Raw genomic sequence first — 24,094 nt, 5'->3', positions numbered from 1 at the left:
GTTCATGTCAAGAAGGATCCTTGATCTCTTGTTACCACTGGTGTTCTGTTCACTTGCCTTGGCTTTTACACTGCTACAATGCAAATGAAAGAAGTGAGTCTCACATGCAAAACAGGTGTCGTGTCATGAATAAAAGCACAAGAGTTCATGAATATTAACTTTGCTAACAAGGTCAACAAAACTTGAAGGTGTATTTTGAGAGCACGCCTTCTCTATTTTTTTTTGTCTGTCATTTTAGATTAGGTATAGGCAACTTTCCAGAGAGCTTTCATTAGGAAATAGAAGTATTTTACATGGGAAGAGAATCACTGTCTCCCAGTTCTAAAAAGATATTTGGATAGACAACATTTGTTCATACAAATTTAGGTATTGTCTAACTATAGCCCTAAGAAATATCTCATCAAACTTTGTAACACCTAGTAGCCACCTGTGATGGCATGGGATTTGCTCTATTTATTTTTTTAGGAAAAGCTCTGTTATCTTATTTCATGCCCATGGCTTAGGCTTGTGATGTCAATCTTTTGTCTTGCTGAGCCTTTGTATAGAGATTTTCATAGAATCGTTTGGGTTGGAGAAAACCTTTAAGATCATCGAGTCCAACCGTAAACCTAACACTGCCAAGTGTTTTGCTTGACACAGAAGAATTTGTCAGTTCTTTGAAACGAGTAGTTGTTCATTATTAGCAAAATATAGTTATTTTTCCCGTTTACAGGCTGAACAGTCAAAAGAAGAACAGAAACAAGGTTTAAGTGCGGAGAAATTGATGAGGAAAGCTTCTAAGGATGTATGCCGGTTACGGGAGCAGAGCCAGAAAGTGCCACTGCAGGTGCAGTCATTCAGGTATGTTCTGCTTTTCATGCTCTTTTTAATGTAGAGAAGTAACATGAATTATTTCTAAATATAATCAGACATGCCCTGTAATATTAGTCAAAAATCCACACGCCTTTGAATTGCAAGAAACATCATACATTTCTAACATAGCTCAAAGTTGGAGTTTCAAAGGACCGGGCCTCGGTAACTTGCTCGTCTGGCGGAAGTGGCAGTACGTCAGCTGCGCTGTGCTGGCGGTGAGGGACCACCTCACTGTGTGGCATCTGCTGGGGGCAAGTATGTGCGTGACCATTGCCATGGCTCACCTCACCCACGGCAGATTGACAGTGGGCTTTAAGTAATGGGACCTTTTCCAGTGATGGCAGGTGCCTGAAGCAAATCACCCCTCAAGGAGAAGTAGAACATCTCATCAGGAAACTGATTAACCACTACTTGTGCCTTCCTCAAGACTTGTAATTCAAGAGGGATCTTGAATCCCTCCTCCTTTTTGTTTCCGTCCTCGTTTTGGTTGTGGGAACAGCAACTGATTACATGAAGCAATTAATCAAGTGTTCTTGCTTAGCGTAAGGCAGAATGAACGCTTTCTATCTCAAACCTTAATTCTAATTAGTCTAAATTCCTAAAAGGCTGGAGAGTAAGTGGCAGGCTAGCAGCCCGAAGGCCACACTTCTATATAAAAATAAATATAAAACTGTTGATTGAAAAATACAATGCTTACATATAGAAACAGTACTGCAAGCTAACTGAATCTGGTTTGTCACTAACACACGTTTCTAAAGTTTGATTTCTGAATTCCTGTATAGGAAATTTAAGTTAGCTGCTAATACACGTGAGGATTTTTTTCCTTTTTTAACCAATCTATTGTGATCACTTTGAGAAGTCCATCAGCAAATAGGGGCCTGTGAGGCACACATTGCAAACCACAACTGGTAAGTGATGCAGAATCAAAGCAAGAGAGAAAGGAAAGGGCTTCCTCAGCAAAGAGGCGTGACAGCTGAGCTGTTTATCTTCAGTATGAAATTCAGAGCATCTTCAAACAGTTTTCACTTTCTGTGCAAGTCTTGAGAAAGGTTGGTGCTGGTCATTCAACAATCGTCACAAACAGACCGCTGCACAAATTTACAGGAACATGTAGTAGTGCTCAAGACATCATTCCCCTGCAAGAAGGGTATCGTAAGACTCCATTCTCCTTTATCTTCTAATCACCACACAATTAGCCAAGGAATCCAGTTTACATAGTTGATTTTGCTCTGAGCTACTGTTTCTGATGGGAACTTAAGCTTCGCCAGTGGAAAACATGGTTTAGTCTACTGGACAAATAATTACCTCCTGAGGCTGAGCTGTACTCGCCCTGCTGGTTGGACTTGTTACAGTGCTGTGGTCTCAAAGACCAGTCACACAAAGGCATTTTTGAAGCTCTCAAGAAGAATGACTCTTCTGAGCTTTAATTTTTAAGCCCCCAATACTTATCGTCTGCTTTCTAGGCTGCTGGCAGACAAGCTTGTGTAAGTTTGTTATGCTTCAGTAATCTCTCAGTTCATAGGAGACAGAAATGGGAACAGCACAGGGGAAGCAACTAGAGAATGGGTTGACAATTGTGCTTCTCCAAGTCTTGCCCAGACCCAATTGTTTTTCCCCTCCCTTTTCCCAAGTCAGGATAAAATGTTTTATTTTGCCTTTTCGTCCCCCCACTGAAATATCATCATAGGAAATTCAGTGACTAGATCAATATTTCAGTCTCATCATGGGAGTTATTAATGAAATATTGATTTTTTTTCTTTTTCAAAATTGGAACTGCTTTTTACATAAATCTGCCTAAGAAGAGTCAGAATGCTCTGGCAACCACATTTGTTGTCAATAAATTCACTGTGTATTTTCCTCCCTGTATATTTCCGAACCTATATTTTAAAGATCTATGCTGTAACATTAGCAACTGTACAGCAGATGACATTGGAGTCATGCCATAAATAGTAAAATAATAACTTATTTTCTTTTCTAATTTCAGGGAGAAGATAGCATACTTCACAAGAGCAAAGATCAGTATACCAGCCCTTCCAGCTGATGATGTATAATTATGCATTTTCATTGAAGTGTTTTTCCACTTGCTCATCTCTTTTTAGATGAGCTTTGTAGTTCCAATGACCTGCTTTTAAAGATCTTCTATTTTACATTCACTATTGATATGTTTGTTTGTAAAATATTGAATTGTTGTATGCTTAAAAAACGGCAAAAAAACCCAACAACCGGAAAACCAAAGTAGATTAATTTTGGTATACTGATGCTGATTTTGTACAGTTTGTGTGTATTGCGTGTGTTTTTATTTTGTAAAGACGGAACAGAGGAACAAAGGCAGTACTAAGCACGTATCCTGTTGAACCGCACTGTGTTGAGAAATATTACGTTCAACAGAAGATTGTTTATCTTTTCACTATTTTCATGTGAGCAGACTGTGAAGATGGCTGTTTTGCCATGCAATATTTTTGTACAAGAGTGTGACTTTTATAGTTTAAAGTTAACCACAAGCGTAAGCTCCTTTCCAAATCATCAAGGCTGCCTCACAACAGCTGCTAATTAGATTCATCACCCACATTGGAATTTTGTTTCTGAAAACAAATTTCTTCTCTTTTTGTTTTTAATACTTTGTAGGAAGAGACGGAGTTCAGAGTTTAGTTTTGTGAATGTACAGTACTTTAACCTGCACTAAAAGGTTTCTTGCATCTGCGGGAGAGTGAGAAAGGCAAGGCAGACAAGTAACCCTAAAAACTTCTTATGAGACTACCAAAAGGGGCAGCTGCTTTCTGAACTGGAAGCTGAATCAAATTCATAATACCGACATTGACATTGGAATAGTAATATCCACTGCACACTTAAAAATGAGAGTTTCTCTATGTTAATCTTTTGTCCTAGAGGCTGTCTTATTGCCAACTAGGAATAAGTAAAAGTGTTTGTTAGGTACATTAAAGTATTTGTACCAGAAGAAAAATCTGTCACATACTAACTCAAGTTTCAGAAGACTTGTTGGTAAGGTAAACCCTTCCTGAAAAAGAAAAGTTCCTGACTAGAAGTCTTCACATATTTCAGTACAATAAATAACATTTTTAAAAATACACAATTGACCCTGTATGCAGTTGAGAGTCACAGGTTTAATAAACAGATGTGAATGACATGTTTCAAATTTGTCTTAGATGAAGCAGTCTGCTAGGAAGCATCATCAAACTTGGATTCATTCTGTAAGAAGTCCAGAACATTAGATGTAGGTGTTCAAGCAGCCCTGTCTTGGTAAAGCAGTTGGGGTCTTATCTTCTGTGAGTACCGTGTAAGTAGGTGGACATTGCAGCTAACAGAATTATTTCATTTTCTACTTAATGTGTTGCACTCAGATGTATTTTATTCACTGGCTAACATTTTCTTCCCCAAACAACAAGCCACATATGCATGGACTTCGTCTTTCAAAAAGGCTATAATTACTTGCTGAGAAGATGTAAGCAAATATACCATAATATGGTATCAGCTGTCTCAAATTCAAAGTGACAATTCTGTGATGAGGGGTCTGTGTAACACCCAAGGATTTTCTTATGCACAAATACATTAGTTCGCTGAAATGTATAGCCAAACATGCTATTTTGGGCAAGATGACTGATTGAACATCCTTTATGAATGCCCCATTTGTTTTTTGTTTCTTGGGTTTGAAATAACATTGATGTTTGAAAGGTCAATTTTAAAAAAAACAAATCTGGAATTATTTAATGTAGAGGTGAAATGAAGGTTGACAGTTTCAACTTCTCAATTTGATTATATAAGTTGTTTGTAGAATGATGTTTAGAGGTGTACTTTATGATTTTTCTTTTATTTATTTACAGTCTTATTTATGTTCTGTTTAATATAGTTCAGTTCTGGCCATAAAAATATCTGACATTAAGGATGCTATTGTGAAAAATATTTAGAGCTGTCTAAATTCTTGCCAGATTAACTGTTTCTCTTCACGAGTTGAATAGTTTTCAAAAAAAGTATTATCATCTGATTTGTAAGCATGGGGTGAGGTCAAAATTAAAGTATTACTGACTTTAGCTTGCAAAACTGATTTTAAAATGAGAGACTTAAACATATTCATGCTCCTCATTTTCCAAATTGGTAAAGTTGAACATATTTATAGGCAGCTTTTAACAATTCTGGGTTTGAAGTTTTGGGGGTTTTTTACTAATTCAGATTATTCACACTTGAAACACTCAATAGAATAAGCTAAAATAATACATACAAATAAACCCCCATCAGTTTAAAATTATAAATGTTACTCCTGAAGTGGAATTTACTCTGCACAGCAGGGTATAACGAATGTAATTAGTTCTATTTCCAGGTACCAATGTCACTGCAGTTGCATATATCAAAATCTAAATATTACTGGTACAAGAATATTTAGCCAAATGAGCAAAGTTTAGCAGAAACTGTAATAGAACACAAATCAAATAATTTTGTTTTTTTTTTTTACTATTGCTATGTTTATACTGTATTAAATATCAAATGCTCAGGACTGAACTAAATATTTAATCAGGTTATATTCTGAATGTGTTTCTGTTCTAATTTTGTCTGTAAGAGTATGCAAATACATCACATAGATTAACTTGTCTCTGCACTTTCCATATGTTTCAGTGATTGGAAAATACATTTTTTAACAAAGCTCTTTTCCAGACCAGTGTTTTATTTAATTCTTTTATTGCTGTTCTGTGTCTTTATATGCTCTTCGCAGAAACAAATGGCTGCTACAGCTTTGTCAATGTAAAATCATTGCAATTTATAGAAAGTTCACATCAATCACTGACAAATCTTAGGGTAAGTTATATAGAAAGTGATTCATATGCTTGAAGTTAGTTCTTTACATTCATTAAGTGAAAACTGCAATAGCAATGAACACGGTCAACTCTGCACTGGACAACATCTCATCATTATTCAGAAATACTGGTTTTTCTTAAGAGAGAGAGATCGTGCAGGATACATTCAGTCATCTATTCACACACACACACAGACAGGATGGAGAATCTTGGTATTACATGACATTATGTCTGAGAACATTTAGTTTATAGTAGGGTAAATGATATAGGTCCAGGGAGCTTCATTCAAGGTTGTACTGTATTAGGTTTTTGTAATGCATGTTGAACTGGCAGTACAAACTGTTTCAGGACTTAAACTAATATTATTTTTGTAAAAAAGACATTGTTTAAACCAGCCCCAGTAGGAGTTCTGTCATTTGACCAACAGATGGTCAACTCTCCATGCATGCCTAGAGATTAAAAATTTTATGCTCGCTTATGCTAAAAAAAAAAAAAACTACAAAAACAAAATCTGCAATTGATGAGATTTTTGGAGAAATACAGTGGTGACTTAGTTAGATCTCCCTAGCTCATCAATTAATGTAATTAAAATTGAAGGTAAGTAGTGATTAAAGTAACTACTTAGGAAGAAACGATCCCTCCCCCCAATCTTGTAAACAGTAACCTGTCTGTTCAGCAGACCTTTCTTACTGTAATGCAAGAGTAAGAAATCTGAAAACCTGATATCTACCCTTTTTAAAGTCTTCTATTTCCAATTTCCAGATGTTGGTGTGTGTCTTGCGTATCTGCCATTGCATACTGCTCTGGTAATTGATGGTCAGATGATAAGCAGATTGTGGAGAGGAGTAGAGATCCTCCTAGAATTATAAAAAATCCACCAAACCAACCACTGTAAAGTGCATCCCCTATTTCCCATCTGGGCACAATCTCTGGGATGTCTTCATCCCAAAATTCCTGGATTATCGTATGGGCAACCCAAGAAACAGGGACTAAGGCCAAAACTCCAGACATCCACAGGAGTACTCCTCCAAGTAGTAATAGCTGTTTCTTTAGCTTCTGCTCCATCTTTAGGCAGTCCAAACCAAGACTAGAAATCACAAGGCTCAGAAGTCCTAGTCCATTTGATGTAGATACTAAAATCCTGGAAATCTTGAATTCTAGAGGCAAAGCTAGGAAAGAATCAAAATCTTTACACTGCGTTCCTCCTACGTCTTGGACTATACAGGTTTGCCAGAGTCCCATGGTCCAAAGTTCCAGTATGTTTAAGTCTAAGTTGAGATTTTTCCAGTCTGGTAAATAGTTACAGGTACCAGTTAAAATCCATCCTAGTACAGACAGCAAAAATCCAACTAACTGTAGCCTGTGTCTGTGGACCAAATTCATCGTTAGCAGTCACAGAAGCACTAAACTGCTCACTTTTGCGGACACTGTTCTGCTCAATTCTTTGTCATACTGAACATAAGCAAAAGTTAAAACAATGCGTTATAAAGCCTGACATACTCCTCCCCTTCCTGCTTTGTGTTGCCTGTTCCTCGCGCAGTGTGCGGGGGACTGGGAGGTAGTGTGGTAAACCAGGAGCTGAAGGGTGTGGCCACAGCTGGGCTCACCTCTCATTAGTTTTGGTTTTGTTTTTTTCAGGAAAGCATATACTTTGCTTTCCATCAATCTGCTAAAGCATTACAGCAGTTCTGCTAGTTTTGTCATCTCGCAGCTTGTTTTTAAATTAAGTTCTAATACCATATCAATACACTTCTACTTACAGCACATGAAGCTGTCTGCTTTGTGGCCAGTTAAATACCATTTGTTTAAAGTCAAGGGTTACATGTTCAGAACAACATGTTGCTGTAAGTGAATGGAGCTTAAGGAGCCTTTGATAGGATGCATAGTGCCTCAATACCTGTATCGGAAGAAGATAGTGTAAGTATTTTTTAACGCAGCATTTCTCAGCCTATTTTGGTGCATAAAGTACGCGGGTGCCAGAAACGCTTAGAATAACTTGTATGGGCAGCCTCATGCGCTAGACTGGGCAAACACAACTTACTGGGTATGAAGCACCCACCCCGTAACACCCCATGGACAAAAAGACATCTGTAAGGCTTGCTAGAATTTCAGAAACCTACAGTTTTCTTAGCATAACAATTTCCAAGTACACAGAAAAACAATTTGATGCAATGCATGTATTTAGGCTGTTTAGGATGTGAAAACTCTGGCGTTTGTACGTCACTGCATTAGGCAAGTGGAAAATTGCAACAGGGAGTCAAGCTTTGAGTCTCATTTAATTGGTTACATATGAAAAGGAAACATATTTTGGTTAAAAGCCAAGCTGTAAGGGAACATGCATATTCATTTTCAGGATTTTACAGTGCAGTTGAGAAAGCAAAAGCACATTTTCTGCGCAGTCTGTGAAGACTTCAGCATTCTGCTCTGAAACAAAGTTGAAAATAGTTCTGCAGGTGAGAAAACACACCACCTTCCAATACCAGTTACGGAGAAAACAGACGTAAGTTTAGGAAATGAGCTAGGTTACAAAGAGTCCTTTGAAGTACTACTGGAACAAGCTTCTGGCTTGCTCTAGGGTTTGAAAAAGACAGGGCAGTCTTTCTGTACTTCTTAAACCTTCCATTTTAAGGCCTAGTTTCAGTTTCCAAGTGTTGACACTGATCTTGCTGTTCTGCTACTGCGTAATGGACCGAAGATGGGTGGACTTCAGTTGAACAGATTGTGCAGTTAAGTAGGGATCCTCCTAATATAAGACAAAATCCAGCAAGCCAGCCAACAAATAACGCTTCCCCCAAATCCCACCTGGGAACAATATCTGGTATATTCTCATTCCAAAATTCCTGGACTGTGGAATGAGCAACCCAAGAAACTGGGGCAATAGCTGTAATCCCCGATATCCAGAAGAGCATTCCTCCAAACAGCAACAGCCGTTTCTTTTGTTCCTGTTGTCTTTCACCAATTTTCAAACAGTCCAACCCAAATCCCGAGAGCAAGAGGGCCAAAAGCCCCGATCCATTGGAAAAAAACATCAAAATCCTAGAAATCCTGAGCTCTGGAGGCAAAGCTAGGAAAGAATCGAAGTCCTTGCACTGCATTCCCCCTTCTTCCTGGACAACACAAGCTTGCCAGAGTCCCATGGTCCAGATCTCCAGTTCATTCAGTTCCAAGTTAAGATTTTTCCACTGGGGTAAATAGGTAGTGAGACAGGACAGGACCCATCCCAACAGAGAGAATAGCATGCCACTTAATTGCATCATTGGTCGATAGACCGAGGCCATTATAGGAGCAGAGTCCTCAAAGCTTGAGGAGGAAGGTCTCCCCAGCAGCTCTGTAACAACTGCTACCTTGAGTGATGGTGCAAGCTATGATGATTTTAGTTCTCTGCTGCCCCAGATATAAGCCCTTGCTGTTAACCCTTTGTCGGCTCTGAAACACTTTTTTGTTCTTCACGAATATAAAGTTTCACATAAAGGACGAAGGACTTCACTAAACCACGAGTTAGTCTTTCCGATAAGGATTTGATCTGTTACCTTCCAATTTGCTTGGTAAAATTATATCCCAATGCCTGATGATTACAAGCCTGAGGATGAACAAAGAGGGCTCTATGACCCCTCACCCTAAAACACAACAGAAATCTTTGTGCTTCAATACGGATTAATTAGATTTTAAGTGGTGATAAAAAGTTAGCTCTGTGTGCAACAGGACTTCATTGTAATAGCTAAATTTGAGATTTCAGGGATGTAAATCAAGGCCTTGTAAAGAAAGGTAGACTGTTTGCCTATAATCTTTATTCTTAGACTTCCTCAACATACATAATGGCTTATCTTCCACTGCCCTGTTTTATGTCCCCAGCACTGTAAAAGACGCTTTGTAAAAGATCCTTACGTTTCACATTTTCTACATTCATTTCTTTTAAAATGGGCTTTGTTTTGACTGACTCTTAAGGGGAAAAGGAGACGGGTATGGTGAAAGTACCATAGAAAATGAAATCCTAGACATCCCTCTGTCATAATGAACCCAGGCAGATCATCAGCCAGCATAAACTTTACCTGCCCCAGGACTTCAGCAACACTATGGTAGCAGCTTACACCAGCTCAGTGTCCCCTTTCCTAGAGCCCATGCCCCAGATGGCACGGAGCGTATACACTCCGCGTCTAACAACATTTGGCACTCAATGCTCTCAGGGCCAGGAATGCCTAGTACCTTTCGGATCAAAGCAAGATACCTTTATGCCATTACCCCATTAGGAAACCTTGCTTTTTTCCTGCTCTCATGTCAGCTACACTCGTGCTTGTCTACGGGGTCAGCAAGGAGAACATTTGTCTGCTATTCCCCTCCACAGGTGTGACCGCACAGCCTGCACGGGAGGGAGCTGAGCAGTGGGAACACATGCACACGTGTACGAGCCAGAGATGTTTTCCAGTCTTTCTTGACTTCATTTCCTAGATGCGACAATGTGCTCATCTGCATATTCTAATTCTCAGTAGCTCAAAATGGGTTATCAGGTGATGGAAAAACATAAGACTGCTTCTGAAGGTTTCCAAAATCCCAAAGGGTATCATTAAGAAATTCCACTGTGAGAAGATATCTTCTTCCTCATTTCTGTATTAAGTCTTAATTTCTAACCCTTGTGTTTTTCCTGTCACAAGCTGTAAAGAGCCAACACAAGGAAAGATGATCTATTTCTCTTTTGCTTGTGTACCAACCCAGTCCAACGGCTTACACCTGGTCAAAAAATTACCACGCACAAGAGCAGGACTCACCAAGGGTATTACTGACAGCACTGGGAACAAACTGATGCAAGCAAGGCTCTAACTTTGGCCATCCCCTAGGCAAAAGACCAACCCTGCCTTCATTCAAACTCCAGATTGTATTTTCAGATTTGGCGGTGTTGTTTCTCTCCCTTTCTCTGTTCAGAGCAAGAATGCCAGTTCTGGAAATCATCATGACATTCAATGAGAAACTCCATAATGCCATTTGAATAGTTTTTCAGATAAACAACTACACTTCAGCAGTGCTTCTGCTCATTCAAGGGCTACATGCTTATTTGACTTTAAAATCATGGTTACTGCCAGACTATTACTGGAAGCCTGTTGCGCTTTTCTTGTCTGTGAACATTTAACATTTTCTTCTCTGCTCTTAATTCCAGCAGTCAGTACAGTGTGAGAGCACAAGATCAGGCATGTGAAGTCCATTCATTTTGCTAATGTTGACCACAGCTGGAGCAGTATGCCAGCCTTTAAATTTTAGCAATCAATCAGAAGCATTCAGACTGCTGCATCAGTAAGATCTGCCAATTAAATTCTGCAACTTACTATTAACCATGCACTAACTTAGAGCAAGCGAAGCTTCCTTATACTGTCCTGTGCAAGATTATAAAAGAATCCTTGTTCTTCCGGGGCAGGGGGGGGTGGGGGGGAAGGTAAGACTTGCCTTGTCGCCAGGATAGTAACAAGGTCTGAAATGCCTTTACTTGGAACTTACTGATCTTACGAAAATCTCAGCAAATCCATAAACAAAAAAAGATCTTCCAGCTGAACTGAGATATGTAAATTCTCGGGTCAGTAACTGCCTTAGTCCTATCTCCCTTGTCCTTCTTTCACACTTCTCCTCCCCACCGTTATTTCTTTCTTTCTCTCACATCTAAAAATGTCTCACTCCTAGAATAATTTTATATTGGTAGACTGTGCTGGTTTTGGCTGGGGTAGAGTTAATTTTCTTCATAGTACCTAGTATGAGGCTATGTTTCGGATTTGTGCTGAAAACAGTGTTGATAACACAGGGATGTTTTCGTTGTTGCTGAGCAGTGCTTACACAGAGTCGAGGTCTTTTCTGCTCCTCACACCACCCCACCAGCGAGTAGGCTGGGGGTGCACAAGAAGTTGGGACAGCTGACCCCAATGACCGAAGGGATATTTCATACCATATGACGTCATGCTCAGCATATAAAGCTGAGGGAAGGAGGGGGGAACGTTCGGAGTGATGGTGTTTGTCTTCCCAAGTAACCGTTACGCGTGATGGAGCCCTGCTGTCCTGGAGGTGGCTGAACACCTGCCTGCCGGTGGGAAGTAGTGGATGAATTCCTTGTTTTGCCTTGCTTGCGTGTGTGGCTTTTACTTTACCTATTAAACTGTCTTTATCTCAACCCACGAGTTTTCTTACTTTTACCCTTCCAACCCTCTCCCATCCCACTGGGGGGGGAGGGAGGGGAGGGGAGGGGAGTGAGCGAGCGGCTGCGTGGTGCTTAGCTGCCAGCTGGGATTAAACCACGACACAGACTTATGCCTACATGGAAGGTAACGTCAGAATTACTGCAAAGCCTAAGGGCTAGAACTGGGCTCCCGTCAGTTTCTGCCCTACCGCTCAGGGTAATTTGAAACATAAACCCAGGGCGCACTGTTACGTTGCAATGACAAAAAAACATCTGCCGACATCTGCACAGCCTGAAACAACAGATCATCTCCAGGGGTTTCAGTGGAGACAGCCGCTGCCCAAGCCAGTGGGGCAGGGAAGCTGCCTGCCAGGGACCTCCCCAGCCAGGGCCATGGGGCCTGCGCGTGAGCGAGCTGCTCCAGGCACCGCTGCCCCTCTCCTTCCCCGGCTCACCTTGCCAGCCGCTGCAGCAAGGACTGTGCTTGTCTAACACAGGCTTGTCAAGAAGAAAAGGAAGAGTGGGTACAGCTATCGCTGACCGGTGTACTTGCACATAAGGAAGGTGAGGATGAATTTAGACGGGTTTTTGACTGGGTTCAGAGCTTTTTTTTTTTATTATCCCCCTCTCCCCCCCTTTAAAGCCTGATGTACGTAACATTCACGGTTACCATCCTACAGAGGCTTAAGCAGCTAAAATAATCTCAGCATATGAGGAACTGAGCTGCAGAGAAGAGAGACTTCTGGTCACTTTGCCAGTGCCTGCCTCATGCAGGAGCCAGCAGAGACTCTGGAGCGTCAGCCCCCCTGCAGCCAGGCGCTTGCCACAGACACACAATTGGTGCGTCTCACACTTGCTGCTGTTGCCATTTGATGGTTTCAGCAGCCAGTTCTGTGCGACATATTGAGCTTTTGTACCTCTCATTACAGACAATGCCTGTGAAGAATATAGTGCAGGTCATGACCAGGTTCCCACCGTTTCAGTAAGACTGTTTAAAGCGTTGGAGATCACATCATTCATTCGAACTAACACCAAGCATCATTTTACAAACTGATTTTGACTAGACTAAAGCAGAATGGGGGTGGTCAGCACGCATATCATTTTCTGCAGGTAAGTGCATTAAATTTTTACTCCCCGTAAAACCACTTCAGGCTGAACACAAGGATTCTGAATCTTATTGCAAGTAATACATATTTTCTTTAAAGGCTTTAGCACCACACTAACTCTTCTGGGAACCTCCATGGCGAGAGACAGATACACTAATACTTTACCCCCTGCAAAGAGTATTAGGGAATTGTTGTCTTTACACAGCTCTGCAGCCCACACAATTATCCAAATGTTTTATGTTCAGCATAAACAGAAAGAAATATCAGGTGCAGCACTTTGGGAGCTGATTAGGCAATTTAATCCCACAAAAGCAGTCAGTGTATTAAAAGAGACTGACTCTTTCCTGTACTTTCAGTTCCTTTGTAAGGCACAAGCACGTTCATGTTGTGGGCTTGTTTATTCTCCTCCAGCGGTACAAAAGTGTGCTCATCTGTGAAGTACAATTGCCTCCAATAACGTTCCCCAGACACTACCATAATTTTTGCTAGTCTGAAGATAGCTACAGAGTTCCCTAAATATTTTTCGTTGCTCATTTAAATATCTAGTATTTTTCATGAATCATTCACAGGTCTCTCTTACCTTTAGATTCCCATCTTATAGATACATGTGCAAAAGATGGAAATAAGAGCCAGCATATAGATTTTCTATAACTGAACCTTAGTTACAGCCAGTAAAACATAGCTGCTGTCAGAAGTTGGCAAGGTAGTGTCTTCAGCATCTTACTACAAGTGAGTTAATTCATTCAGCTTGGCACTTTTGCTTTCCACCTTATTGCTTGAACTGGAAGTTGTGGGAGTTAGTGTCTTCTTACCCAACTAAGAACCCATTTCTTTGTGATGCTGGAGCACCTTTTGATTTTGCATATCCAATGTGCCATTCAGTGAAACCAACAGAAACGTCAAGTAAAGAACACAACCCATACTGCTATCCATATTGAGTTACTCTAGTCTGCAATTAAGTGAACTTTGAAAAAAATAATTATTTGTATTGGTAGAGCCTAAAGTTTCAGGGTGCTTCAGAGAGCATCACAGTAGGGAGAGATTACTTCTCCCTGAATAATTAGCTGTTTATGACTACTGAGAGTCATAAACTTTGCAACAGAGTGATAGCAGGTACATTCTGACCTGCTAACGAAGTGGACTGATCTGAATTTTATTTATTTAATACTGAAGTTATTATGGTTCTTCTTCTGTTTGATTTCCTCTCTGTTTCCCCCATTGAAATTACAGTACCAAGTTAGACGCAGCCTCATACAGAGCTGGAAGGGTAGATGTAGTGCTCATGTGAGAAGTCCAGCGAATCAAACTGACACAACATCCACAAATACTCCATGCTCCAGTGTATGAGTGGCACTGGTGGTTACACACCTGGCTGAACCCTAGTGCAACCCGCAGCAGCCACCCTTAATTACGGGCACGTAGGGGCCATTGCGGAAGCAGGGAAGAGAGGGGTACGCCGGTGATGAAGATAATGACAATTTCCATTTCGGAAGGGGAAAAGACAGTAACTTCAAACACACACACAGTTAGCTCATGGTGTCATTACACTTTCATAAAACTCAATACTCAGTATTTGGAGGTGATGATTTATGAGACTACATTATTTGTTTCTGTATTACATCCGAAGACAGTGCGCCTCAGTGAATGCTGGGGCGCTGCTACAGCAAAGAAGTCACAAACCAAACAACTGAATATTTTGTGGAGAAGTTACAGCAGAAGGGGACAGTCCAGCAGAGACAAAGCAAGTAATCACGAAGACCATACCATCTCTTCTGACCCACCCTCCCTGACGCAGGCAGGGGCACGTCCCAGCAGTGCAGCCAGTGCGGGTGATTTCACACCCCTGGCGCGCCGGGGCCGGCGTGCAGAGAGCAAGGCAAAGCTGGGCTGAGGGCAGCAGTGGAAGGTGAGGACTCGGCGAGCCCGTGCCACCACCTCAGCACCTTCAGAAGAGCCAGGAAGGGGCTGCAGAAGCTTCTCAAGTGGGGAAAAAGGCACACGGCCCTCCAAATAGGACCTCCCTCCTCAAATGGGCATACTCCCAGCTTTTCAGTATTGCAAGGACCGCCCAACCCTGCATACCTTCCCTCTTCAAACACCGGATGCAATTCATTAAGCAACTTTAACAAGAGCCATGATGTATGCAAAAGAAATGTACTTCTGGGAGTGAAAGACCTTGCTAACAGTTTCACTTCTGTAAGATTAATCAAAAGCTTGAAACAAGGTGTCATGTAGGATTAATGGCAGTTGGACAAGTTCTAGAAGGGAAAGGCACTGAAAGAGTTAAGCACAGCAAGGTGAAACTGCCTATTTCTGCTTTAGGGACCGATTCAAAAGATTGAAATGGGAGAGGGTAGATTTGCCATCCTTACACTGGAAGAATAAAGAATGCTTTAAGGCTCAGTACTTCAACCTTTGCAGAAACTTTTTCATCACCATCCCAATCCAGACTTCAAAGTGAGGGTTGACTGGGTTAGAAAATTAGCCTTATTCTTCAGGGAACTATTTCTGATGTACTGTCAATACAGGAGATTACTGTAAGTAGGAAAACTCATATCACTTGAACAATGATTGGAATGTTATTTCCTTGAATGATGGAAGTCTAAGAAATTAATTTCTGAGCTGTGAAATGTGTAGGCTTCTTTATCATTATCCATCCCTTATTATGAGATTCTGGTTTAATAGAGTGTTACACATATATATTTCTATAATGCTCTTCATTTAACAGGTGCAAACAGTTACTATAATAAGCTTTCTCTCATTCCTTAAGACATGTTTCTTATTATCAGTAAACTTCGAAGAAATTATTTGTAGTACCCAGTTGAACCTACATGGGGAATTGTTATTGCATGACAATAGGGATTACAAAGATAATATGGCCTTGTTAACCATAAATTAGAAGTCTGCACATACCTTTTAACATCAAGCTAGCCAGAGTGTGAAATGAGCCGTGAGAATTTCTGACAAGTGCAGGAAGTGAGGGGCACCTGTGGCGTTTTGCTCATCTGCCATAATTGAGATTCGGGGGGAAGGGAGAAAAGAAGCTGAACAAATTTATGGTAGTCATTTGAAATATGATTGTTCTTCAGATTCTAGCGGGTTAAACTGTTTTAGTATTTTACCTTTTAAGGTGCAGGGAGCTAGGAGATGCAGAAAGGCAAGGTCTTTCCTAGCAAGCAACTGTTCTCTCTAACATTGCAGATCTCTTTGGCTACAAAAAAAAAAAAAAAAAAAAAGCTTTTCTTCCCTCCCAGGATTTAACCAGGATTTAAATATCCCCCCACAACTGAAATCTAAGCACGCTTATAGCTTAAAGAGTTCGTGACATCCTGTCATTAACAAATTAAACCATTAACATTTGTCAGTATTAGTTAAAACTTAAATATACACCTTACTGTCATCTTCTGTCATATTCATCCCCACCCCTTCTCTCTACTCCCTCTCACCTTCCCTACTTTACACCAAAAAAGCTAAAAGGCCTCTATCTATTCCGGTTCCTCCAGGGGGGCAGCGAAGAGGGATTCAGGTAGAGATGCCTATGGCCACTCCTGAGGAAGGGATGGGTGCAGGAAGGGAAGGAGGAACAGCAGTTTCCTCCCTTCGCTTTCCCCTGGCCCTCCCACCCATTGCGGCCGCCCAGCAGCGTCCTCAGATGTCAAATACTGCCTGCAGAGGTGAGAAGGATGGCGTCCAGAATCCAGTAACGCGTCTAATGCATGATGTACTGCAAAATACGGTATAGCTGAGACGAGTGAGACGGCAGGAGTTCTGATTAATTCTGCATCGGTAGACTGACGATGCCTGCCCGTGCTCAGTATCAGCCCAGAGAGAGGTAACTGCTGAAGGCTTTTAATATCATGCCTCTGCAATAGTTATGTGATAGCTGTTTCTGTTTTAACTAATTGATGATGACTGCATATTGGAAAGGTATAAGTATCTTCTGCAAAGCATCACATACTTTCTAAACACACTTGCATAGAAGTGGGGGCTACCTCCGTACCATGGATCCAAACACTTAAACAGAGAATGCTTTATCCTAAATGAAAGACAGTGAAGAGGCTTAGGTTCTGACTGCAAGAAAACAATTGTGAGGATGATTACAATTGGTATTTCCCAATATAAAGATAACATGTGTTCCCTTGAGCAGGCATCTGCTTTGAATTCTTTGGTGTGCCACAAGAGCCTACTTTTTCTTTTACATAGTACCCAGCAAGAGATACTGGGAAAGTGACTGTTCTGCAATATACCCAAGTCTTTGTATTATTTTGTACAAAAACCCATGTAGACAAAAGGCAGCGACTGCCTGAGTTAAAGGAATGTATAAAGACAATACAGACATACACGTTACTGAGCTTGGTATACATTTGCAAAGCTACATTCACTGATAGAAGAATGGCAGTACTAGGCCAGGCCAAGCCAAAAGTTTATCTAGCCCAGCAGGAAAAGAATGTAACAACCTGATAAGGACAGATTTGTCTCCACCCTACAGTGTAAAGATCCCTGAGCCTGGACTTTAAGTCTACATCATCACGTTTATTAGACTTTCATGTACCCTTCCTCTATGAATTTGCCCCTAAAGCACACCCTTGCTGCATCCAAAGCACCTTACAACAATAACTTCCAGAGTTTAATTTTGCCTTGCATCATTTTATGCCCTGTAATTATAAATTCACAGCTAGATCATTTTATCTACTAGTCCCTAGTTCTTATGTGATGTTCACTATTCTTCCTAATTCACTGTCTCAAAACTATTCTTTCTGGTACATAACTCTAATATCTTTATGCAGAGGTCTTGTCCATGTTAAAAGATCCTAGCTTATTATATATACAGTTATCCCTAAACAGATGAAAGAGTGGTGATCTCTCTTGTGGTGATCCTACCTTCCCACTGTCAGGGTTCAATACAGTGTGCACTCTTATCATTCCGCAAGAGAATTAATGTGGGAAAATAAACCTCTCTTCTTTCACACCATTACCATCATGACTGTCATAGTTATGTTTCTGCTCACCATACGCTTTAGGACAAAAAAAAAATTTCATTAAAATCTTTCCTGAAGTTAGAAATACTGTGAACAGCACCATCTTGTTGGTATATTGGTATGCTGGTATCTGCATTTTGCCATTTTGGGAAAATAAGAACTCTAGCCCAAGAAATAAAATTAAAAAAAAAAAAAAAAAAGAATTCTCTCAACAGTAGTCTGCTTGAAATCTAGTACCTTCCACTGTAAGATATGATCTAAAAATGGGTGGTGGTTTTTGTTTTTTTTTTTTCCAGATAGGAAGGATACACTCCCAAGTGGATGTACAAATTTGTACATCCCAAGTGGATGTACAAATTAGCTTCCTGTAATATTCTGCCAGATGCACAGATGGCATGAGATTAGGAAAGTGCTCCTGGCACCAAGTGCATGATGATTTTCATAAAGTATAGGTTCAGTGGTTGGGAGTAATGCATCTGTATTCATGTGAAAACCCTTTATGCTACACCATATTATCATGCTTTCTCTTTACCTAATTATCACTTATCTGCAGGACAACGATCACAGAATTTGCTGCTATTGTGGTAGAGGGAAAAATGGGTCATTATATCCCTCAAGGAGTACAAGTGAACTTATCTATCTGACCCGTATGTCCACTTCCACAGGAACACCACTGACAGCAGGGTGCAGAAATGTTCTTAACCTGAGGAGTTTCCCCACAAAGGTGGAATAAAAATTACATGTAGTTTCCATACAAATTGAGAGAAGCCTTAAAAAGTCATTTTTGTCCATCTTTTCCTTACAAGACAAAATAAAGCAAAGGGAGACTAATAGACAGGTGCTTAGCTTTTCTTCAAAAATCTCTGCTGACAGAAAAACCACAGCATTCCTAAGCAACCTGTTCTAATGAAGCACTGGAATACAGATCATATTTCCTAAGGCCATGTTCTTGTTCTCCCCTTTTGTCCTCCCTTATTAAGCAATAGCACCTGGTGGTTAATGTCACAGAGATGGGCATTGTCTGCTCTCTTACAAACAACATTCCTCTTGTTGCAATCCCTAAAAGGAAGTAGCTTGTTGTTGTCGTTGATGCCATCATTACGATTTGGTATGATGTTTACGTTCCTTGCAGCGTGTGCACGCACAAAAACATTCTGTCTTCTGATAAGGACCTTTCCCAGCTCCTAGCGCCTGCGTGGAAGAAGATGGGGGCTGACAAGCATTCCCCTTCCTCTACTCCCTGCTAGATATGATGGAGAACATGCAGGTATTCCTCCATGTAGCCCTGACAGAAAAGCCTTTGTCTCTCACCTCTGCAAGCGGTTTGCTTTCAGAAATGTTTGATCGCTGAGCTCCCTGCTGAACCCTTATTACTTCTCCACAAATGCAAGGGAGAGGCAGCCTTTTTCAGATTTCTGAATCAGAATCAAACTACATCCAAATTGTGAAAAGCTGGAAGTGGGGTGGCTTGGGGAAAGGGAAGGGAAAGGATGTAGCTTGGGAACATCTTGTTAAGGACCTGGAGCTCAGTTCCTAAATACTGTGCCCACACGAGGCATAGTGCGTATCAGAAGAAAAGGTGGGTCAGTATCTAGCTTTGGCACTCCTCCCTCTTAATTACAGCGCTGTCCCATCTCTTGGATTATTTTCTAGGGCATAGAAAACTCCAGTGTGCTTAAATCATCTCACAGCTACCACGCGGAACATTTACCTTTCTTATCAGACCGCGTTCCACAAAATATAGCAAATAAACTGGCTTCTCAGACTTGGACAGGAAAACACGGTTCTATCTCCAGTTGATCTGGGGTAGCCCAAGCTGTGAAGCCAGCAGTCCTCATGGGGCTGAGGAGACCAGCTGCGATGAAACCAGCTGGAGGAGGGAACAGCTTTTATCAGCATACAGCAATAGTGAACTCCCAACACAACAAGATCTTCGTCCCCACTGTTGACTACAGGGCTACATTATCTGTGCAAGACCAGGAGAAGTGGGCCAGGGAAAAGTTTGGGAGCTCTCATGGTGAAAAGATAACAAAAATCCTGGCTCCTTTGTCTTTTGTGTGATTTAGCTTTCTGTATCAGTGAACAGCAGGAGTGAAAATACACTGTTGGAGCCTAGTAAGTGACCTAAACAACCAGTAACAGATAAAAAGATCTTGGAGCGTGATGGAAGGAAGATACTCAAGTTTCAGTAGAAGGATCTACAGTGTCAAGTACTGCAGCACAGCCTGGGACTGCCACAATCCCCAATGCCAGTTGGAATAGGAATTAAAGGCAGAAATGAATGACTCTTGCAAATGAAACAGGAGCTACAGATGCATAATTTGGGAGTTTCCAACAGCTCAGGGAAGAAGCAGTAGCTGATAGAAAGCTGAGTGCTGCCCGAGAGCTGCCTACTAACATTTCAGCAGTAAAGGCAAGAAAGATTTACAGTCAGCTGGGCAAACTGGGACAAGAAGCTTTCTTTGAGAGTGTGCCTCACAGAAATGCTGCAAACTAAAGCATAAAAAGATCTTTGAAATGCTATGTATCTTAAGTATTAGATAATTAATATAGAAAACTTGAGACTCTGCACTGCCATGAGCATCTGATATAGATAAAAACCTAATTTATAAAGACATATCTAGGGCCCTGAAGGCAAAAAAAAAAAAAAAAAATTAGATCATAAAGCAAAGAAACCCCATTGTTAGAATTTGGTATGAGAAGCAGTCAAGGAGGTGGGTTGTCGCAGGATTCAAAAGGCAGTTTGTATCTAAATACATCCTGAACTGTCTTTGACTACCTTGCTTTACTTTGTTTTTAAATCTGTGGCGGGGTTGGGGAATCAGTTATTTACGAGAGCTCAGAGAGTTTCAACTGAAAACATACTGACAGCCCCAAACAATAAGAAAAGTCTTCTGTTGCCCAGACACACACAGATCATGCCAAATCCAAGAAGGTGCATTAAGAGCACAGATGACAGCCATACACCAAAGCACTGCTTAGCCTGTATCCTATTTCCCTATGCTAGTGAAGAGCAGAAGAACAAGGCAAGCAGATAGTGCTATTTCCTCAACATCTTCTCCAGCTTCCACCTAAATGCAGGTCAGGGCTTCCTAAGTCTAGAGGTGGTATCTTTGCATTCAGTAGATCTACACTGTTCTTTCATCATTTTGTCCAAGCACTTACCGAAATTGTGTTCAGCTACAAAAAAAATTCTCATCTCAGGCCAAGACTACAGAAAACTCTTGCCAGTGAAACAGTGTTAGCTTGTGGTGAAAGTTAGTCCCTTCCCCCCTTTTTTAAAAATCAGCACCTAAATAAGTTTTTCTGCTTGTACAGCTTATTCCCTTTTGAAGGAGTAAAATACATTAGACAACAAGACGTAATAGAAGGGTTTACTGGTTCAGGTATCCTAGCAAGCCTATTCTAGCCTTTAGAAAAATAGGCAGATGACAGAAATATATATTTAATAGTGCCCACAGAAATTAAACATTTAAATATAAACGTGTATATTCCTTTTGGTATTTCATTTATTTAAAAAAAAAAAAAAAAAAGCCAAGCTGTTCCAAATCTCGTTTTCTGTGAATCAAAGCTTATGCTTTACTTTCAGAAATTGAATGCTGTTCCCAGTAGCCTCATCTCATCTATCCTTAAAGCATAATACTTACACTACAAACTATTTCTTGGGGTTCTGGAATAACTGAACAGTGCTTTATGCCTTCTCTTTGTTTTGTTATGTGCAAACTAAACACTAATCCCCTCCAGGCAAAAAACAGACTTACTGGTTCTATGGAAGTGACAAGAACCTCAACGGTAGCATAAAGTTATTGTACAACAGTAATCAGAACCATAAAGTCAGTTTTAATGCATTGAAATAAGGAGACAAATCCCAAAAAGGCATCAACAAGTAGAGCTTACATGAGTGGCCATGAGAAGACCTGAGCTCGAGTTTTGATCTCCACACAAACTGGATTGCTGACAAATAATCGCAATTCACAGTTTCATAATATAGTCTGGATTCAGTGGCCCTCTAGCCCAAGCAAAACAGTGTATAACATGCAGAATAAGGAAGATGACCAAGGGCTGGACGTCAGGCTCTGGTCTTTTTCTCAGCTCTAATAACGGACTTACTTTTAAGAAGGAATTTAACTACATTTTCTGTAAGTACTTTGTTTTTCTTCACCTATAAAATGGGATTCAGAGAAGAAAAAAACTATTGCACATCTAAGGTGGCCAGAAAGAACAAAACAGATACTGTGTAAGATATTTGTACAACAAGCAATCTAATTTTGCATATTTATAAGGCAAATCATTTTACTTTCAGAAGAAAAAAGGCTATATGGGATGAACATATTAGTGCATAGCACATTTAGGAATAAGTCTAGCAGTGTCAGTATTCTGATGAGGAAAATGGTCCTAAGGGTTGATACATCTTAGGACTATAGGAGAATTGATAGCAGAAGAGAATTCTTTGATGTTTTATTTAAAAGTTTTGCTCAATAATTCAATAGAATTCCATTATAAATCAGGAAAGAGTAAGAACATGCCATGAGTACAATCCACTAATGAATAAAAAACAAACCATCACAAGGTAGCAAGTATCTGTAATTTAAGAGGCATATAATTCACTATTTAACCCTACCAAATTAATTTACCTGGGGTATAAACCAGCACAGAGTCTTGGATCTAAATAGTGACCCTAGTGTAACTCCCTCATCCTGCGAGAGTGAATAGATGAAAATTGCACAGCAGCTCCAATGTTTTTATTAACAGACATGCAATGGTCCAGCTTTTTGACGTCACCTATTGACGCCACATTTTTTCAGGATTCCAGGTGAGGCAAACATAAAAAGGAAGAGTAAGGTGTATGTGTTTTGTTCCTTACATCTTTCCCTCTCATCCCTGAACAAGTACTGTCAGGTCAGTTAGATACCCCAACGCCTATTCATTAATCAAAACTCTGTTGCGCACAAATCCCAAGAACAGGATTCAACAGGGTTCATCCCCAAAAGAGGATTTACCTTTAGTTCACAGAAAGATACGTTGCCTTAGTGCTCCCAAGTGTCAAAAAGAACACATGGCACAACAGGATTGGATTTCTAGATTTCTGGTGGACACACCTACATGGACGGTGGACACACCTTCATGGACACCTCATTTCCGCTTCAAGCTGCCTATATTTAGTCGCACATACAGAAGATTAAAAATACTAAATTTTTATATTCCCACATATCTTGCCATTCTGCATTTTCTATCAGAAACTACAAAATTATTTTACATAACCTCACAAGCAATCTGCTAGTAGCAAGGAAGCCAAACCAAATTAGGAAATGCTTTTCCACAAAGAGTCTTCCATCAAAACACAGCAAATATGGAAATTTCCAACAACTCAGCATGTTGCTACATTGCCATTTGCCCATAAATTCCAATAATACATAGCTCTGGGATCCCATTAGCATCCTAGAGAGTGAATAACAAGTGAGCTATAAATCTCAAGCCCTATAATCACAGTCAGGGCTACCTATCCCCAATCCTTGAATCCAAAAATACTTTTTAAAATTGCACTAGCTATTTTGATTTTATTTTGTGCCAAAATAAGCAATTCTGAACTGAATGCACCTTTTATCAACTTCAGCTGTAACCCTGTCATCTATCACCACTCTCTCTAAACAAGACATTCAGGTAGGAAAAAAAAAATCTCAACTCAGGATCTGTTATTACAGCAACAACATCACAACTAGGTATAGAAGGCTAAGCACTTTGTGCTTCCTTCCTTCCCAGGAAGTAATATTTCTACCTCTTGTTATTCTACCTCTTGCTATTCTTGTACCCTCTCCCTCCCCCACCCCCACCAATACCTATTCTATTCTAGATAGTCCTGATTGTCTCTTCAGAATACATCATCATTTGTCCCAGGTGCTCCTCTGGGATTGATTAAAATAATAATAATAATAATAATAGCCATCTTTCTTTCTGACCCAGGTACCATGAGGCACCCAAGCTCAATATCAACACAAGACAGAACTCAGCAGGACGTGACAGCGGTAACATTCGCAAGGAAACAAGATCTCGCTTTAATCAATCTGCTGCTGCTTTATATTCCTAATCTGAAGGCAAATGCCACGAGGTTGATATGCCTTCAGGTACAGAATAGCTGCCTTCATTCTATTATCCTAACAGGATTGTGAAAAAAAAATCAATTAAAAAAATCCATGTCTCTAA

At 40.4% G+C, this 24,094-nt stretch overlaps 3 protein-coding genes across 3 annotated transcripts in view; 1 reads left to right on the top strand and 2 right to left on the bottom strand.

Moving 5' to 3' along the window:
• WWC2 (WW and C2 domain containing 2) overlaps positions 1 to 3,994 on the top strand; it is a 102,578-nt gene extending 98,584 nt beyond the window's left edge. Inside the window, exons 22-23 of the mRNA XM_075149287.1 lie at positions 713 to 840; positions 2,837 to 3,994. Coding sequence (XP_075005388.1) covers positions 713 to 840; positions 2,837 to 2,903 — 195 coding nt within the window. The 3' untranslated portion in view covers positions 2,904 to 3,994. The remainder of the gene's footprint in view (positions 1 to 712; positions 841 to 2,836) is intronic.
• A 2,273-nt stretch (positions 3,995 to 6,267) lies between these two features.
• LOC142081917 (claudin-22-like) lies at positions 6,268 to 7,040 on the bottom strand. The gene has a single exon (XM_075149288.1). The coding sequence runs from the start codon at positions 7,038 to 7,040 to the stop codon at positions 6,393 to 6,395; it is 648 nt and encodes a 215-aa protein (XP_075005389.1). The 3' UTR covers positions 6,268 to 6,392.
• A 1,241-nt stretch (positions 7,041 to 8,281) lies between these two features.
• On the bottom strand, positions 8,282 to 8,935 carry LOC142082455 (claudin-22-like). Its single transcript, XM_075150567.1, has one exon. It carries the CDS (start codon positions 8,933 to 8,935, stop codon positions 8,282 to 8,284), a length of 654 nt encoding a protein of 217 aa, XP_075006668.1.
• Positions 8,936 to 24,094: the final 15,159 nt, after the last annotated feature.

The sequence above is a fragment of the Calonectris borealis genome, chromosome 4 (assembly GCF_964195595.1).
Source record: "Calonectris borealis chromosome 4, bCalBor7.hap1.2, whole genome shotgun sequence".
NCBI lineage: Eukaryota > Metazoa > Chordata > Aves > Procellariiformes > Procellariidae > Calonectris > Calonectris borealis.
The sequence above is the reverse complement of the archived record's forward strand: the minus strand, read 5'-3'. Positions and strand labels throughout refer to the sequence as shown.

Bases quoted from the DNA above. Each gene is read 5' to 3' on its own strand.
- LOC142082455 (XM_075150567.1), bottom strand. From the start codon at position 8,935: ATGGCCTCGGTCTATCGACCAATGATGCAATTAAGTGGCATGCTATTC.
- LOC142081917 (XM_075149288.1), bottom strand. From the start codon at position 7,040: ATGAATTTGGTCCACAGACACAGGCTACAGTTAGTTGGATTTTTGCTG.